The 18,703-nt window shown below is 38.7% G+C and overlaps 1 protein-coding gene across 6 annotated transcripts in view; it reads left to right on the plus strand.

The window, feature by feature from the left end:
• The window catches only part of SPATS2L (spermatogenesis associated serine rich 2 like), a 178,365-nt gene that overhangs the window by 126,103 nt on the left and 33,559 nt on the right, over window positions 1–18,703 (plus strand). For 4 of the 6 annotated variants that reach the window (XM_030916328.1, XM_010373603.2, XM_030916326.1 and 1 more), the window contains 2 exons: window positions 6,754–6,960; window positions 8,286–8,421. In XM_030916328.1, coding sequence (XP_030772188.1) covers window positions 6,754–6,960; window positions 8,286–8,421 — 343 coding nt within the window. The remainder of the gene's footprint in view (window positions 1–6,753; window positions 6,961–8,285; window positions 8,422–18,703) is intronic. The other 2 variants (XM_010373613.2, XM_030916330.1) reach the window with 1 other exon arrangement.

Below are 18,703 nucleotides of genomic sequence, written 5' to 3' on the forward strand. Positions count from 1 at the left end.
TGTTCTTTTAGCTGCGTAACATTTATCCTCAAGGCAAAAAGGGAGGAAGAGAGTGGACAGTGATCTGCAAGTACATTAATCACCTGTTAAAACAAAAGTCGAAACCCTTTAAAGGAAAAGAAGAAGATCTAGAGTTTCTCAGTGTATCATCCAAAATGGTCAGTGTCCAATTTTAAAAATTACTAGACATGGGAAGGAGCAGGAAAATGTGACCTATAATGAAGAGAAAGGTTAGTTATTAGAAACAGACCCATTGACAACACAGAAGTTGGAATTAGCAGACAAGGACTGCTAATTAAAAATATGTTGAGAATTTTACAGAAAGAAACGATGGATATGATGGATGAAGAGAAAGAAAATTTAAGTCATCAGATGTGCTTAGCAACAGTTCAGACGATGAAGAAGAAAGGATGAGTGAACTTAAAGACAAGTCAAAAGAAACTATGCAAACTGAAGAACAGAGAGAAAAAAAAGTAAAAGAATAAAACAAACAAAGCCAGAGCCTCAGTGACTTAAGGCACAGTATCAGGCAGTCTCACAAAGGTGTAATTGGAGTCTCAGAAGAAGAGCAAAGAGGAAATTTGGCAGGGAGGAAAGGAGGAAGCTATGAAGAAATGATGGACACAGTTTATCCAAATTTGATGAAAAACAACAAGCCTCATATCCAAGGTTCATTTCATAGTAATACGTTGTTTGATTGATCAGAAAGACATAACACCTCTAAATATATGTGCATCTAATGATTCCAGATCCATGAAGCAGCAATATATAGAACTAAAGAAAGTGACAAATCCATATCCACAGCAATTGTAGATCTTAATATCATATTATTAATACCTGATAGAACATATAGATTAAAAATTAGTAAGAACATAGACGATTTGAACAATACTATCAAACAACTTGAACCAATTGATATCTATAGGACAACACACCCAACAATTTCAAGAGAACATGGCATTTACTTTAAAAAAGGCCAGTTGCTGGACCATAAAATAAGTTTCAAATTTTAAAGTACCATCTTAAGAGTATGGTGTCTGAACACATAATTGAATTAACAATAGCAATAAGATAACTAGAAAATCTCTGAACGTTTAAAAATTAATCTTCTAAACAATCCGTTAGTCAAAAAGAAAATTTCACAAGAGATATGAGAAAAATTTTGAACTGAATCATAATGAAAATGTAATAAACCAATTTCCAGTATCAGGAATAAAATTAAATTCATTCATTTAAAAGCTAACAACAGGATATTATAAACAACTTTATGCCAATCCAACAACTTTTAAAGGAAATGGACAAATTCTTAAAAAACACACCCTACCAAAACACACAAGAAGAAATAGAAAATCTGAATAACACTATACTTATCAAGGAAATTCATAGTTAAAATTGCCAGGCCCAGATGACTTCATTAGTGAATTTCCATTAACATTTGAGGAATAAATATAACTGCAATCTTAAACAGTTTCGGAAAATAGAAAGAAGGAATACTTCCCAACTCATTTTATGAGGCCAGCATAACTCATATCAAAATCTGACAAAGTCATTACAAGAAAAGAAAATTACAGAATATTGTTAATGAATAAAGAAGCAAAAATCCTCAACAAAACATTAATAAGTGAAGTAAGCAATATATAAAAGGATAATACACCATGACCAAGTGGGTGTGGTTAATGTCAGGAACTCAATAGTGATTTAACATTAAAAAACAACATAATATTATTAATAAATAAAAGAGAACAATAATATGATCATCTCAGTGTATAAAATAAATTCACTTGACAAAATAAAAACTTTCAGCAAAGAAGGAATACAAGAGAATGTCTAGAGTCTAATAAATATATGGAAACTCTACAGCTGTGTAATACCTGACAAAATACTGAATGCAGTTTCCCTGAGATGCAGAATAATGCAGGGATGCTCATTCCGCTTTGTAGTTAGGATTAATAAGACAAGGAAATAAAGTAAGGAATGATTGGAAAAGAAGAAGTTAGACTTCATTACCACTGTCATCATTGTGTTTGTAGAAAGAAAATCTTAAGAAACCTATCAAAAAATGAATAAATAAAGCTGCCAGAGCTAATAAGGAAATTAGCCAGGTTGCTAGATACAAGTTCAATATATTAAGAAGCATTTGTATTCCTGAACTCTAGCAACCAACATTTTGGAATTGAAATTTTTAAAAATACTATAAACAGTAACATAAAAAGTCTAAAATACCTAGGAATAAATTTGACTGTAGATGCACAAGACTCTAAGAACTATAAAATCATGCTGAAGCAAACTTAGAATCTTAATAAATGGCATAGTATGTCATGTCGAGGGTCAAAAGACTCAGTATTGTTAAGATACCACTTACCCCCAAATTGCTTTATCGATTCAACACAAGACCAATGAAAATCTCATCATATGTTTTGTTGAAATAGGCAAATTGATTCTTAAATGTATATTAAAATGCGAAGGACCTAAGATAGTCAAAACAGTCTTGAAAAAGAAGAACAAAGCTGGACATATATTACCTGATATTAAGACTCATTGTGTATTAATAGTTATAGTAACCAGGACAGTGTGATGGTGGTGTGAGAACTGGCAGCTAGGTCTGTGGAATGGAATACGGTCCAGAAATAGTCACGCATATAGTCAATTAATTTTTAACAAAGGTACCAAGACAATTCAATGGGAAAGGTCAATTAAGATTTACTCTGCTATCCTCTTACATTATTTTTTCACATTTTGCATACTAGTTATTAAGGTCAGTCTGTTTCTCATTTATTGCCTATTAACAAACCAGAGCTGATACATTGTGTGCTCTCCATATGTGTCTGTTGAATCCTTGAATCAGAAACCAACGTGATACTCAGGACATTGTATACCATTTGTGTATATATACAAAATTGGGATTTGGTAAGTGTTTTTAATAAAAGGAAGGCTCAAGTAATCTTTAAATTCAAAGACACAAACTTCTAGGAGCCATTTTTAGATACATGGACAAGGATTAAATTAAAATGTATACAATTTGTATTGAAATCTAGGCAGATGGGATGTTTCCAGACATAACTTTTATTTCCATGATACAGCTACTGTGCTTCAAGTATTTGATGAATATTAGATGAAGACACAGCCAGAGACTCATATCCAACTAGGCTCCCTACAATTGGAAGGGCCGTAGGCATGCATAGCACTAAAGTAACACTGATTCGTTCATTCAGTATTTATTATGTATCTACGAGATACCAAGCACATACAGTAATGATGAACAAGACATACATCACCCTGTCACCACTTTTCTCATGTAGAAATTGCAGAGGATATTTTAAGTCTTCGTTAAAACAGTTATCCTTTTCTAAAATATATATCAGTAGTGATTACACACTGAAGAGCAACACTCTCACACTCCTTGTGTGTCCTATTAGTGTTATCCAATAGAAATTTAACACATACTATGTATATAATTTTATATTTTCTGGTAGCCACATTTAAAAATTGTAAACAGGTGAATTAAATTGGGTAATATATTTTATTTAACTTAATGTATCAAAAATATCATTTCAACATGTCAGTATTTTTTAAATTATGAAAGAAATATTTTAATTTTTTATTTTGTACTAAATCTTCAAATTTCAGCATATATGACACACTTACAGCACATCTCAATTTGGACAAGCCACATTTCCAGTGTTCAATAGCCACATGTACCAGTAGCTACCTTACTGGACATTGAGGCTTATGTGTGAATCAGCCTCCATTGAGCTACAACCTGTTGAAGTTTACAAGTGGACTCCAGATAGATGGAGAGCTGATGGTATTTCTGGACTATAATGTTAGAGGAAAGTCACTTGATACAGTGACTTTCTGTTAAAGCTCTATAACCCTCCACCAGTTTTCATCTGCAAGAGTACCAGAGTTTTATTATATTTGAAGACAAGTCTGTACTGAAGTAATGCTGATTTATTCATTCAGTATTTATTATGTATCTACAAGATATCAAACACATACAGTAATGATGAACAAGACATACATGCATGTCATACATGTATGCAAATATGTACAAGTGGTCTTGAAGATTTTAATGTTCAGTGATTCCACTAGCAATGAGACAGCTTTTCAGGACCTAAAAAAATATCTCTACTCATATTTCTCAATTGATATTTGTTGGGGAATGTTGAAACGAACCAGTAGACCACATATCAGTTCTCTGATATACAAACAAAATGTTTTCAGCTCTAGGTTAATGAGCCCATGCTCGTTTGCATGCTTGGCTTCCATTTAAAATTATTTTGCATTTCATTACAATAATTTTTCCCTCTGCTCTAGGGTCATTGTTTCCATTAAGTTAGAGTATAAATCCACTTATTTTCAGGAATATGATCTCTTTACGACACTATACACAAAGATCTGTGTTTTAAATTTGATATGGTTTGAATGTTTGTCCCCACCAGATCTCATGTTGAAATGCGATTCCCAGTGTCAGAGGTAAGGCCCAGTGGGAGATGATTGGATCATGGGGGCAGATGCCTCATGAATGGTTTAACACCATCCCCTTGGTGATAAGCAAGTTCTTGCTCAGTTACTTCATGTGAGATCTGGTTGTTTAAAAGTATGTAGCACCTCTCCCCTCACTCTCTTGCTCCCATTCTCACCATGTGATATGCTGGCTCCCAGTCATCTTCTGCCATGATTGTGAGCTTCCTTAGGCCCTCACCAGAAGCTGAGCAGATGTTGGCATCATGCTTCTCGTACAGCGTACAGAATCATGAACCAAATAAACCTCTTTTTCTTTAAAAATCACCGAGGCTCAAGTATTCCCTTACAGCAGTGCAAAAACAGCCTATCCTAGAATTCTCAATTTATAGTATCTCATCAAGACTGCCCCTCAACTGGGGTTTAGAGAGGTAGTGACTTGGAACCAGTTTGGGCATATCATTGTTTTAACAGAAATGTTTATAGACTCAACATAAAATTAGTCTTTTGTCTTTTACAGTAGGGTTTCTCAGGGTGGCTGGTACCACCCATCTCCACTCCAACAGAATCAACTGGGGAGGAGAAGCCTAGGCCCACAGCTGAACTGGAATCTCTAGAAATGGTGTTTGGGAACTTGCATGTATAATATGTACCAAAGGAAACTCATTTCACACTGAAGTTTGACAGCCAGTGCCTTATAGTGAAGTTCTACTTTAATATAACTAAGGATAAAATTGCATACTATCATTTGAATCTGTTTTATTACTGGAGGAAATGCTGTTTTCAGTACTTATGTACTTTGTTTATTACCTTTGCTGAACATTTTGTGTACTGTGAGTAAACTTTTAAGGGTATTCATTCAGCTCATAAAAAGTATGTTGTGCTTTCTTGATACATAAGTTATGAATGATGTATTCAACTGAAGTCTAATTATATTGATCATGAATGGACTAATGTCTAAAATCAAATTGACTAGGACCTAGATCATATTCCTTTGTATTTTTTCAAGTGTAGTCTCTGTGACTGTGTCAGGTAAGATTTTCATTGTATTTTACTTTTTTCTATGAAATTGTTTCGAATGTACTTTAATTCAATCATAATTCTACAGAAAGCCATTGAGCCAGACACAAGTACTAGGGCTTCGAAACAGAACTGGACTGAGTGTTGGCCCTTGGAAAGGTTGCAGCCCCTGCAAGGCAGGGGTGAGGGGCAGATACGGAAGCCTTGTGTTAAAACATAAAACCATGGTACCATGGTTTGAAATAAAGCAAAGCACCATGGGAGTAGAGAGTAGCAGCGCAAGGGTGACTATCTGAAAAGGCTGGGCATTACAAAGATGACTGTGTTCTGTTTGAGTGCAAGCCAGTCAGCCAAACAAGTGAAGACATTCCTGCAAGGTTATCCAGGACATAAGGAATACCAGAACTTGGTTTTCCCAGATCCAAACTGCACTCATCAAGCTTTCTACAAGAACCTGGCCTTCAAAAGCACACTGGCTTCCCTTTTCTCACACCCAAAACTTTCTCTGGTAGTAAGCAAGATGTTAAGGGTGATACATTTCCTTTTCAGGCCACTAACGTGCCATTTAATTCACTCCAGCAATAACTAAATAGGAGCCTACCTTTAAAAGATGCCGAAAGCAACATCCTGCTAATTTATTGCCACATCTATTACATCTCCAGAGAGAATCTGACTCCCTAGATTTTAAATATAGTTGAGATATTATGATGACGTTTTCTGATTTAAGCCCTCCATAAATTAGATGCAATGATTATAGTATCTGTTGTCACTTCATTTTTGCTCTATCTCCAATCACTCTTCTGCCTTCATTAATTCCGAATAAAATATCACAAGACATTAATGTAGCACTTGGAGATAGGAGGGCTACATTTTTATAGCCTCAATATGAAATTGTACTTAAAAAAGACTCATAAGCCTTTACTGGAATAGCAGGGGGAAAAAGGCACTGCTCATCTTCTACAGGCCTCTTAGTAACCTTCCTGGATAGTTATGGATGAGGAAACTAGGGCTCAGAGATGCCCAGGGTCACTCTACAAGTAATTACCAGAGCCAAAACATGCCCAAGTCTTCCTACTCAAAATACAAGGCTCTCCTAGTACACCCTCTAATCTTCTGGGGATTCTTTTGAAAAAGTTTCTTGACTGTTTGCAATGAAAGGCATTATTGCCAACTTGTAAACAAAAACAAAAATCTTGGCATCCTCCATCACTTTGTCATCAGTGTTTTTAGTTTATCACTTCACAGTCATTATTTGGTGTTTTCTTACAGAAGGCAACAGACTACTGCAACAGAAACTATCCTTAGATGGGAACCCCAAACCTATACATGGAACAACAGAGAGGTCAGATGGCCTACAGTGGTCAGCTGAGCAGCCTTGTAACCCAAGCAAGCCTAAGGCAAAAACATCTCCTGTTAAGTCCAATACCCCTGCAGCTCATCTTGAAATAAAGCCAGATGAGTTGGCAAAGAAAAGAGGTAAAGTGATTTCTTTTGCACAAATGATTCAACATATTTTGCACATACAGAAAAGTGCCAGAGTGACAGAACTTTCCAAAAGATGCTGCTTAGTGAAAAGAGATGCACATGAAATTGCATTTTTTTTTTCTGTGACCCACATAGATGGAAAGGCAGATGTGATTCCTCCCATGTAATCAAAGGTCTTGAATATTTAAATGGAATTACATCTCCTTTCTCTGCCCCTCTGAGACCATTCTTCTTGTTGTAGGCATGGATAAACTTGCACCACAAATACCTTCCATCCTAATATCTTATAAAGCAAGTGCTCATGCAGGAGCTCTTTTAAAAATGTAACTGCTGAAAGGGACTCATGTTTCCCTGATACGCAATTGCTTGACTTGCATTGAACAAAGATGAGTCTGGAGGCTGGTGTATGTTCTTTAGATATGGTCTTCCCAATGTAAATTCAGTTCTGTGTTAGAAATTGCACACAATGTAACATTGAAAGAGGGTTTTATATTTGACACGCTGGATTTTTATGATTTTTCTGAGCTTGGATATACTTGATACATGACTGGTATTAAAAATGAAAATCACTTCCTTTTTGATTCCCAGAAGATTAAATACTATTCTTTTCATTCAGCCTCAGTTGTATCTGATTTCCTTGGCTTTAGTTTGATCTGCTTTCTCACTTTTCTTGAGGGGGATTTCTTTCTTCTACGAAACATGGCCTGATTGTGATAAGTACAATCTGCCTGTTTGTGATACACTATCTGTAGACCCTGGTGACAGTTTCAGGAAATCAGGCGAGATGGGCACCCATAGAGCTATTTTCAGTGCTGCTGCTCTAATTACAGACCTGGCTTTGGATGATGGGGCCAGTGCCAGTGTACCTGGCACTGATGCCCCATCCTCTCTCTAGCTCATTTGTACCTCTCCCAGTCTCTGTGTCAATTTCCTCTTCCAAAAGCCCTGCTGGCTTTTAACCATGCAAAGTGGTGTTTATAGAGAGAGCCAGCAGCACAAATGGTCTTTAGACATATCAGATTCTAAGGCGCTGCAATTTGTGATAGAACATAATGATCACAGCCTCCTTCCAAAGAGTGCAGGAGACAAGCGTACCCCAGATGGCCCAGCCAGAGACCCCACTAGAGAAATCATAACAGCCTCAAGTGCCACACAAACCACCCACACTGGGTTACAAACATTCTCCTGATGGAACTTTTACTAGACGAAAGATGAGTCTATTTTTCTTGGTGGGCTAATTGCTTTGTTTTGTCATTTAGCTTACAAACGGAGGATAAAATGCTCAAGTTAATAATATTTTTTGACATCAATTTTAGGCCCAAATATTGAGAAATCAGTGAAGGATTTGCAACGCTGCACCGTTTCTCTAACTAGATATCGCGTCATGATCAAGGAAGAAGTGGATAGTTCTGTGAAGAAGATCAAAGCTGCCTTTGCTGAATTACACAACTGGTGAGTGATTCAACATAGGAACTATAAATTTGTGATGCTTGAGCTGTTCCAACAGGTAAAAGTATCAGATGGAATACGTTGTTTATTTAGTACATAAACATCACAGAATAACTCTCCAACAGATTTTGTTAAGCCCTGCAGGCAGTAGCATGTATCTTGGGAATAAAAAAGAAGATAAAGTATTTGAATAAAAAGAAACCTGATAGACATAATTCACTGGAGTTTGAAGTTGGCCCAAAACTATATGAATGATGTAGAACAAAACCTCAACAAAGACTAAAACCTCAAAAAATAATATTTTTGATAAATCCCTGGAAGGCTAATATCATGAATACTACTAGGAAGACAAAATATTTTCCAGCACTATAATTATAAAATAAGAATTCCCTTAATGAAATTCAGAAACATCTCATATAAGCTTAGCGACGGAATCCCATTCTTGGGTAACTTTAAGACTAGAATTTAAACATGGTGCATCAATATGGTTTTGGTCCTGCCTTGCCCTTCCCTGCTACTGATTTTGATGGAAAATGTTTAAACCCTGTATATTTGCTCATCTCCACAATTGAAATGATACATCTGTTAATAAAGGTTTAGTTATTATCAGTAGAAAAATGTTCTCAGCGTATCAGTTAGGTCTCTTTCAGTTTGGAGTGGCAGAAATCAAGTCACACTAGTTAAAGACAAAAGAGAATTTATTGGCTGATATACATGAAAATTTCAGAAGGTTCCTCCAGACAAATTTGGCTGTAAATCCTCATTATGTTATCAGGACTCATTCTGTCTCACCCTCTCTCCTTCCTCTCTCTCCTGGTGCCTCCCACAGTCTCCTAGCTCTCCACACTCTCCATTCTTGGCTTTTTTCTTAGGCACCATCTCTCCTTGTGGCAGCAAAGATGACCCCCTCACAGCTGCCACATTACATAATCCTTAGCCCCTCTGATGATCTGAGGGACGGCTTGGTCTGAAATAGCAAAAGTCCAAGGGTTGGCACATATCCATCATGCCCAAGTTCATGTAACATATTCCCTATCTCTCATTGGCCTCCCGTGATTCTAGAATTTGATCACTTCTTCTGCATGTTTTTCCTATTCCAAGTCCTTGCTTTGACATTGATGTGCTTTTTAGCAGAAACTATAGAGTTGTGTAAAACTAAGAATTAAGCTTGACACTAATCTAAAATGCATGAATTTTAAACCATCTGCTATGTATCAGATAAGATCCTAGGGGTGCAGAAGACACCAGGAACTTGAAAGAAAACTTTCTCCTTCAGTTATCATTCAGCCTCTCAGAGGCCCTCTGAGGGGAGGATTCATCTGCCTTCCCCCATCCCCAGTTGTGGCATCTGGATGTCACCGTAAGTCTTCTCTGTTTTATCATATTGTTCAAAGCAACTCCAAGAATATGTTTGAGTACTTAGAGAAATTAAAGATGCTATATAAATGAAAATTGTTATTGCTATTATTTTATAGTTTTATAACTTTCCAATCTATCTTTAGGTAAGTTACCTTAACACTTAGAAGTATACCCAGCTTCCAGGGCTGTTCTCTAGAGCCAGGGTCTAGAGACATGGGGCCAACTGGTAACTATCCTAAGCATCATGGCCGTAAGGTGTCTGTGCACTACTCGGTTCTGCTGTTGCTTCTCAACGACAGCCCTACGTAATCAAAAAGGCTGTGGGCCAGATTTGGCTCATGAGGGTCATAGTTTGTCAACCCCTGTCTAGAGGCATTAGTTAGCTGTTCAGAGAAGACCACTCTATCTTACTCTTTAGTGTGGCCTTTTCGAATAAACTCTTCCTCTGAGCCTTCCATCTGAGTGACTCATACACTAATTGACAAAGTGTAACAATGCCCTCAAATTACTTCCCTCTTCTCCAGCTGCTCTGAGTACTTCTTATTTTATTTTATTTCTTAGTAAAATGAACATCACATGGGTCATGAGACATCTTGAGATTTATAACAGATTCTGTGAGAGTTTTACTCCTCAAGAGCTGAAAGCGTGGGGCCAGGAAAGTCAGCACCCGAGGAAATTGTATATTTTTTCTCTGCTTGTAATTCATGTTGTGTTTTAAACTGATGGAAAGAATCACTTCTGAATGAGTGCTGCCAAGTAGTACTGCTGTTTAAAAGCCACCTACTTAACAAAATGGCACTTTTTCTGCAAACCGTAGAAGACATTTAGATCAACCATTTTTGGTATGCCATTGCTATAAAATGAGTAAACACCAGCACTTATTTTCTGATCTAATCCTTAATAAAAGTGATCCCACAATAATTGCATAAATGTTAACTTAAAAATAAAACCAAAGTGCTTTTTAAAATCAACTATGCATGTCTGCCAAACAGAAAAAGCTTGCCTCTGTTCCAAATGAGCTTGCAGCCCAGCAAACATGGTGACGTACTTGAATAAAGCCTCCCTCTTGTTTTCTAAGGGGAAGAAAATGAATTTTAGGGATTGTGGTGCTCTTGAAATATCAGGTCACAAAATTGAAGATGGCAGCTTAGAAATTTTTTTAATGAAATTTTCCTATTGATGGTGAAATCCTGCATTCTAAGCATTATAGGAAACTTTGAGTGAACTGTAGGTGTATTAGAATGTACTCATTTTAATGCAGTTGTAGCCTCAGTATTACATCATGAGGCATATCTAGATTTGGAGGACATGGGGACAAGTCCTCTGGTGATTTCCAGAAAGAGTGCCAGTTCTGAGAGAGATGTCACCGCATGTGGTGCACAAGTGACATAGATGTTACCTTCCATTTCCAGTGCCTCTTCTACTCTGCTTGCTTTGGGCCACCCAGTTATCCCAACCACAACGTACTCAACATGCATGTCGTATAGTTTAGAACTGGACACTCAGGTCAGAAATTCTAAATGTTCACTTTGCTACCAAAAAGTGCCAGCATAAGGACCTGAGTCCTGCTTGACTAAATTCCCTGAAAAGTACTGCTGGAATTCATGAGAATGATGATTTTGAGAGGCTGGGAGCAAGCTGTTGTTTGCACATCTTCAATACCAAGCAAGCACACATCAAGGTAAAATGAACGAAATGATCTCTCTTCCAATCGGGCTGTGAAGAATATTTTGTTCAGTACAGTTATTGAAGAAAACCACTAACTAGCTAAAATGTAAAATCGAAGTTGTCATTTAAGCAGGATGCAGTTACGTAGGCTGCATTACCGTAACAGAACATTCTCATTTTCCCAGGAAGAATTAGGGATTTGCGAGGGGAACAGAGATGACACAATGCCCTCACAATACATCTTAACAGAAAATAAATTTTGCGACATGAGCATCTGTGTGAAAAGTCACATCAGGAACTAACATGAAACAGCTGGTTTCTTTTCTGTATGATTGGCCTCCTACCACAACTGGAAAATATTCATCCTTTGGAATCATAGCTGCCATATTTAATTGCTTTATATGCAAACTAGTCTAGCTTCTCATCACAAATCTGTATGTGTCCAAGTTGATTGTGAAGGCTTAAAATGAGCAATAAAACATCAAATTCAAAAAAAAAAAAAAAAAACATTGAGGAAGGAGAATAATACTTGATAGTTCCACCATATGCTAGGGGAAAAAGTGTTCCAAAATAGAGCTGTAAAAATTCTGTTAGGTACTATTGTCAATTTAACATCTAATTAAAAGCACTCTAAGAAAATGGAAGACAGGAATGAGCCAATGGGGTAGCGTGTATGCTAGGCGTGGGGAGGCATAAAGAGGCTACAGAGAATGGGGGCTGGAGGGAGCAGTCCTTTTAGCAGCTTTGTTTTCCAAGAGGAAAGGGAAATCTGTGAAAGCATGTGTTCTGTACCAATGGGCCAGAAATGTTCCTATGCTTTGTGTTTACTTTTCCCAAAACAATGCCAGGTCTGGCCCAAGCAGAATTTCAAAGTAGGTCAGGAGTCTCAGCTGCCTGCACCCTGAGCCCTGGCCCACTTACCCTTCCTCTGCCAATTTTCCTGCATCTTAGAGTTTTCTCCTTCCCAACAGACAGGATGAACCTCCTGCTGCCCTCTACAGGCCAGGGCTCCTCACCTCAATCAAGATAGGTGTTTAGAGTGGTGTCTACATATCCCTTTTCTCTTTTTTTAAATCTTTTTTTTTTTTATTTTAATTAAACTTTAAGTTCTAGGGTACATGTGCATAACGTGCAGGTTTGTTACATATGTATACTTGTGCCATGTTGGTGTGCTGCACCCATCAACCCGTCAGCACACATCAATTTGTCATTTATATCAGGTATAACTCCCAATGCAATCCCTCCCCCCTCCCCCCTCCCCATAATAGGCCCCAATGTGTGATGTTCCCCTTCCCGAGTCCAAGTGATCTCATTGTTCAGTTCCCACCTATGAGTGAGAACATGTGGTGTTTGGTTTTCTGTTCTTGTGATAGTTTGCTAAGAATGATGGTTTCCAGCTGCATCCATGTCCCTACAAAGGACGCAAACTCATCCTTTTTTGTGGCTGCATAATATTCCATGGTGTATATGTGCCACATTTTCTTAATCCAGTCTGTCACAGATGGACGTTTGGGTTGATTCCAAGTCTTTGCTATTGTGAATAGTGCCGCAGTAAACATACGTGTGCATGTGTCTTTATGGCAGCATGATTTATAATCCTTTGGGTATATACCCAGTAGTGGGATGGCTGGGTCATATGGTACATCTAGTTCTAGATCCTTGAGGAATTGCCATACTGTTTTCCACAATGGTTGAACTAGTTTACAATCCCACCAACAGTGTAAAAGTGTTCCTATTTCTCCACATCCTCTCCAACACCTGTTGTTTCCTGACTTTTTAATGATTGCCATTCTAACTGGTGTGAGATCGTATCTCATTGTGGTTTTGATTTGCATTTCTCTGATGGCGAGTGATGATGAGCATTTTTTCATGTGTCTGTTGGCTGTATGAATGTCTTCTTTTGAGAAATGTCTGTTCATATCCTTTGCCCACTTTTTGATGGGGTTGTTTGTTTTTTTCTTGTAAATTTGTTTGAGTTCTTTGTAGGTTCTGGATATCAGCCCTTTGTCAGATGAGTAGATTGCAAAAATTTTCTCCCATTCTGTAGGTTGCCTGTTCACTCTGATGGTAGTTTCTTTTGCTGTGCAGAAGCTCTTTAGTTTAATGAGATCCCATTTGTCAATTTTGGCTTTTGCTGCCATTGCTTTTGGTGTTTTAGACATGAAGTCCTTGCCCATGCCTATGTCCTGAATGGTACTACCTAGGTTTTCTTCTAGGGTTTTTATGGTATTAGGTCTAACATTTAAGTCTCTAATCCATCTTGAATTAATTTTCGTATAAGGAGTAAGGAAAGGATCCAGTTTCAGCTTTCTACTTATGGCTAGCCAATTTTCCCAGCACCATTTATTAAATAGGGAATCCTTTCCCCATTTCTTGTTCCTCTCAGGTTTGTCAAAGATCAGATGGCTGTAGATGTGTGGTATTATTTCTGAGGACTCTGTTCTGTTCCATTGGTCTATATCTCTGTTTTGGTACCAGTACCATGCTGTTTTGGTTACTGTAGCCTTGTAGTATAGTTTGAAGTCAGGTAGCGTGATGCCTCCAGCTTTGTTCTTTTGACTTAGGATTGTCTTGGCTATGCGGGCTCTTTTTTGGTTCCATATGAACTTTAAAGCAGTTTTTTCCAATTCTGTGAAGAAACTCATTGGTAGCTTGATGAAGATGGCATTGAATCTATAAATAACCTTGGGCAGTATGGCCATTTTCACGATGTTGATTCTTCCTATCCATGAGCATGGTATGTTCTTCCATTTGTTTGTGTCCTCTTTGATTTCACTGAGCAGTGGTTTGTAGTTCTCCTTGAAGAGGTCCTTTACATCCCTTGTAAGTTGGATTCCTAGGTATTTTATTCTCTTTGAAGCAATTGTGAATGGAAGTTCATTCCTGATTTGGCTCTCTGCTTGTCTGTTACTGGTGTATAAGAATGCTTGTGATTTTTGCACATTAATTTTGTATCCTGAGACTTTGCTGAAGTTGCTTATCAGCTTAAGGAGATTTTGGGCTGAGACGATGGGGTCTTCTAAATATACAATCATGTCATCTGCAAACAGGGACAATTTGACTTCTTCTTTCCCTAACTGGATACCCTTGATTTCTTTCTCTTGCCTGATTGCCCTAGCCAGAACTTCCAACACTATGTTGAATAGGAGTGGTGAGAGAGGGCATCCCTGTCTTGTGCCAGTTTTCAAAGGGAATTTTTCCAGTTTTTGCCCATTCAGTATGATATTGGCTGTGGGTTTGTCATAAATAGCTCTTATTATTTTGAGGTACGTTCCATCAATACCGAATTTATTGAGCATTTTTAGCATGAAGGGCTGTTGAATTTTGTCAAAAGCCTTTTCTGCATCTATTGAGATAATCATGTGGTTCTTGTCTTTGGTTCTGTTTACATGCTGGATTACGTTTATTGATTTGCGAATGTTGAACCAGCCTTGCATCCCAGGGATGAAGCCCACTTGATCATGGTGGATAAGCTTTTGGATGTGCTGCTGAATCCGGTTTGCCAGTATTTTATTGAGGATTTTTGCATCGATGTTCATCAGGGATATTGGTCTAAAATTCTCTTTTTTTGTTGTGTCTCTGCCAGGCTTTGGTATCAGGATGATGTTGGCCTCATAAAATGAGTTAGGGAGGATTCCCTCTTTTTCTATTGATTGGAATAGTTTCAGAAGGAATGGTACCAGCTCCTCCTTGTACCTCTGGTAGAATTCAGCTGTGAATCCATCTGGTCCTGGACTTTTTTTGGTTGGTAGGCTGTTAATTATTGCCTCAATTTCAGAGCCTGCTATTGGTCTATTCAGGGATTCAACTTCTTCCTGGTTTAGTCTTGGAAGAGTGCAAGTGTCCAGGAAATTATCCATTTCTTCTAGATTTTCTAGTTGATTTGCGTAGAGGTGTTTATAGTATTCCCTGATGGTAGTTTGTATTTCTGTGGGATTGGTGGTGATATCCCCTTTATCATTTTTTATTGCGTCTATTTGATTCTTCTCTCTTTTCTTCTTTATTAGTCTTGCTAGCGGTCTGTCAATTTTGTTGATTTTTTCGAAAAACCAACTCCTGGATTCATTGATTTTTTGGAGGGTTTTTTGTGTCTCTATCTCCTTCAGTTCTTCTCTGATCTTAGTTATTTCTTGCTTTCTGCTAGCTTTTGAATGTGTTTGCTCTTGCTTCTCCAGTTCTTTTAATTGTGATGTTAGAGTGTCAATTTTAGATCTTTCCAGCTTTCTCTTGTGGGCATTTAGTGCTATAAATTTCCTTCTACACACTGCTTTAAATGTGTCCCAGAGATTCTGGTATGTTGTATCTTTGTTCTCATTGGTTTCAAAGAACATCTTTATTTCTGCCTTCATTTTGTTATGTACCCAGTAGTCATTCAGGAGCAGTTTGTTCAGTTTCCATGTAGTTGAGTGGTTTTGATTGAGTTTCTTAGTCCTGAGTTCTAGTTTGATTGCACTGTGGTCTGAGAGACAGTTTGTTATAATTTCTGTTCTTTTACATTTGCTAAGGAGTGCTTTACTTCCAATTATGTGGTCAATTTTGGAATAAGTGCGATGTGGTGCTGAGAAGAATGTATATTCTGTTGATTTGGGGTGGAGAGTTCTATAGATGTCTATTAGGTCCGCTTGGTGCAGAGATGAGTTCAATTCCTGGATATCCTTGTTAACTTTCTGTCTCATTGATCTGTCTAATGTTGACAGTGGAGTGTTGAAGTCTGCCATTATTATTGTATGGGAGTCTAAGTCTCTTTGTAAGTCTCTAAGGACTTGCTTTATGAATTTGGGTGCTCCCATATTGGGTGCATATATATTTAGGATAGTTAGGTCTTCCTGTTGAATTGATCCCTTTACCATTATGTAATGGCCTTCTTTGTCTCTTTTGATCTTTGATGGTTTAAAGTCTGTTTTATCTGAGACTAGGATTGCAACCCCTGCTTTTTTTTTGTTCTCCATTTGCTTGGTAGATCTTCCTCCATCCCTTTATTTTGAGCCTAGGTATGTCTCTGCATGTGAGATGGATCTCCTGAATACAGCAGACTGATGGGTCTTGACTCTTTATCCAGTTTGCCAGTCTGTGTCTTTTAATTGGAGCATTTAGTCCATTAACATTTAAGGTTAATATTGTTATGTGTGAACTTGATCCTGCCATTATGATATTAACTGGTTATTTTGCTCGTTAGTTGATGCAGTTTCTTCCTAGCCTTGATGGTAGTTACATTTTGGCATGTTTTTGCAATGGCTGGTACTGGTTGTTCCTTTCCATGTTTAGGGCTTCCTTCAGGGTCTCTTGTAAGGCAGTCCTGGTGGTGACAAAATCTCTAAGCATTTGCTTATCTGTAAAGGATTTTATTTCTCCTTCACTTATGAAACTTAGTTTGGCTGGATATGAAATTCTGGGTTTAAAATTCTTTTCTTTAACGTTGAATATTGGCCCCCACTCTCTTCTGGCTTGTAGAGTTTCTGCTGAGAGGTCTGCTGTTAGTCTGATGGGCTTCCCTTTGTGGGTAACCCGACCTTTCTCTCTGGCTGCCCTTAAGATTTTTTCCTTCATTTCAACTTTGGTGAATCTGGCAATTATGTGTCTTGGAGTTGCTCTTCTCGAGGAGTATCTTTGTGGCGTTGTCTGTATTTCCTGAATTTGAATGTTGGCCTGCCCTACTAGGTTGGGGAAGTTCTCCTGGATGATATCCTGAAGAGTGTTTTCCAACTTGGTTCCATTTTCCCCCTCACTTTCAGGCACCCCAATCAGACGTAGATTTGGTCTTTTTACATATTCCCATACTTCTTGCAGGCTTTGTTCATTTCTTTTCCTTCTTTTTTCTTTTGGTTTCTCTTCTCGCTTCATTTCATTCATTTGATCCTCAATCGCTGATACTCTTTCTTCCAGTTGATCGAGTCGGTTACTGAAGCTTGTGGATTTGTCACGTATTTCTCGTGTCATGGTTTTCATCTCTGTCATTTCGTTCATGACCTTCTCTGCATTAATTATTCTAGCTATCAATTCTTCCACTCTTTTTTCAAGATTTTTAGTTTCTTTGCGCTGGGTACGTAATTCCTCCTTTAGCTCTGAGAAGTTTGATGGACTGAAGCCTTGTTCTCTCATCTCATCAAAGTCATTCTCTGACCAGCTTTGATCCATTGCTGGCGATGAGCTGCGCTCCTTTGCAGGGGGAGATGTGCTCTTATTTTTTGAATTTCCAGCTTTTCTGCCCTGCTTTTTCCCCATCTTTGTGGTTTTATCTGCCTCTGGTCTTTGATGATGGTGACGTACTGATGGGGTTCTGGTATACGTGTTCTTCCTGTTTAATAGTTTTCCTTCTAATAGTCAGGACCCTCAGCTGTAGGTCTGTTGGAGATTGCTTGAGGTCCACTCCAGACCCTGTTTGCCTGGGTATCAGCAGCAGAGGTTGCAGAAGATAGAATATTGCTGAACAGCGAGTGTACCTGTCTGATGCTTACTTTGGAAGCTTCCTCTCAGGGGTGTACTCCACCCTTTGAGGTGTGGAGTGTCAGACTGCCCCTAGTGGGGAATGTCTCCCAGTTAGGCTACTCAGGGGTCAGGGACCCACTTGAGCCGGCAGTCTGTCCGTTCTCAGATCTCAACCTCCATGTTGGGAGATCCACTGCTCTCTTCAAAGCTGTCAGACAGAGTCGTTTGCGTCTACACAGGGTTCTGCTGCTTTTTTTGTTGTTGTTGTTTAGCTGTGCCCTGTCCCCAGAGGTGGATTCAACAGAGACAAGCAGGTTTCCTTGAGCTGCTGTGAGACCCACCCAGTTCGAGCTTCCCAGCGGCTTTGTTTACCTACTTAAGCCTCAGCAATGGCAGTCGCCCCTCCCCCAGCCTCGCTGCTGCCTTGCGGTTAGATCGCAGACTGCTGTGCTAGCAATGAGGGAGGCTCCGTGGCCATGGGACCCTCCCGGCCAGGTGTGGGTATAATCTCCTGGTGTGCCCGTTTGCTTAAAGCGCAGTATTGGGGTGAGAGTTACCCGATTTTCCAGGTGTTGTGTGTCTCAGTTCCCCTGGCCAGGAAAAGGGATTCCCTTCCCCCTTGCGCTTCCTAGGTGAGGCGATGCCTCACCCTGCTTCAGCTCTCGCTGGTCGGGCTGCAGCAGCTGACCAGCACCGATTGTCCGGCACTCCCTAGTGAGATGACCCCAGTACCTCAGTTGAAAATGCAGAAATCACCAGTCTTCTGTGTAGCTCGCGCTGGGAGTTGGAGACTGGAGCTGTTCCTATTCGGCCATCTTGCTCCGACCCCCTC

This window comes from Rhinopithecus roxellana, chromosome 14, assembly GCF_007565055.1.
Source record: "Rhinopithecus roxellana isolate Shanxi Qingling chromosome 14, ASM756505v1, whole genome shotgun sequence".
Classification (NCBI taxonomy): domain Eukaryota; kingdom Metazoa; phylum Chordata; class Mammalia; order Primates; family Cercopithecidae; genus Rhinopithecus; species Rhinopithecus roxellana.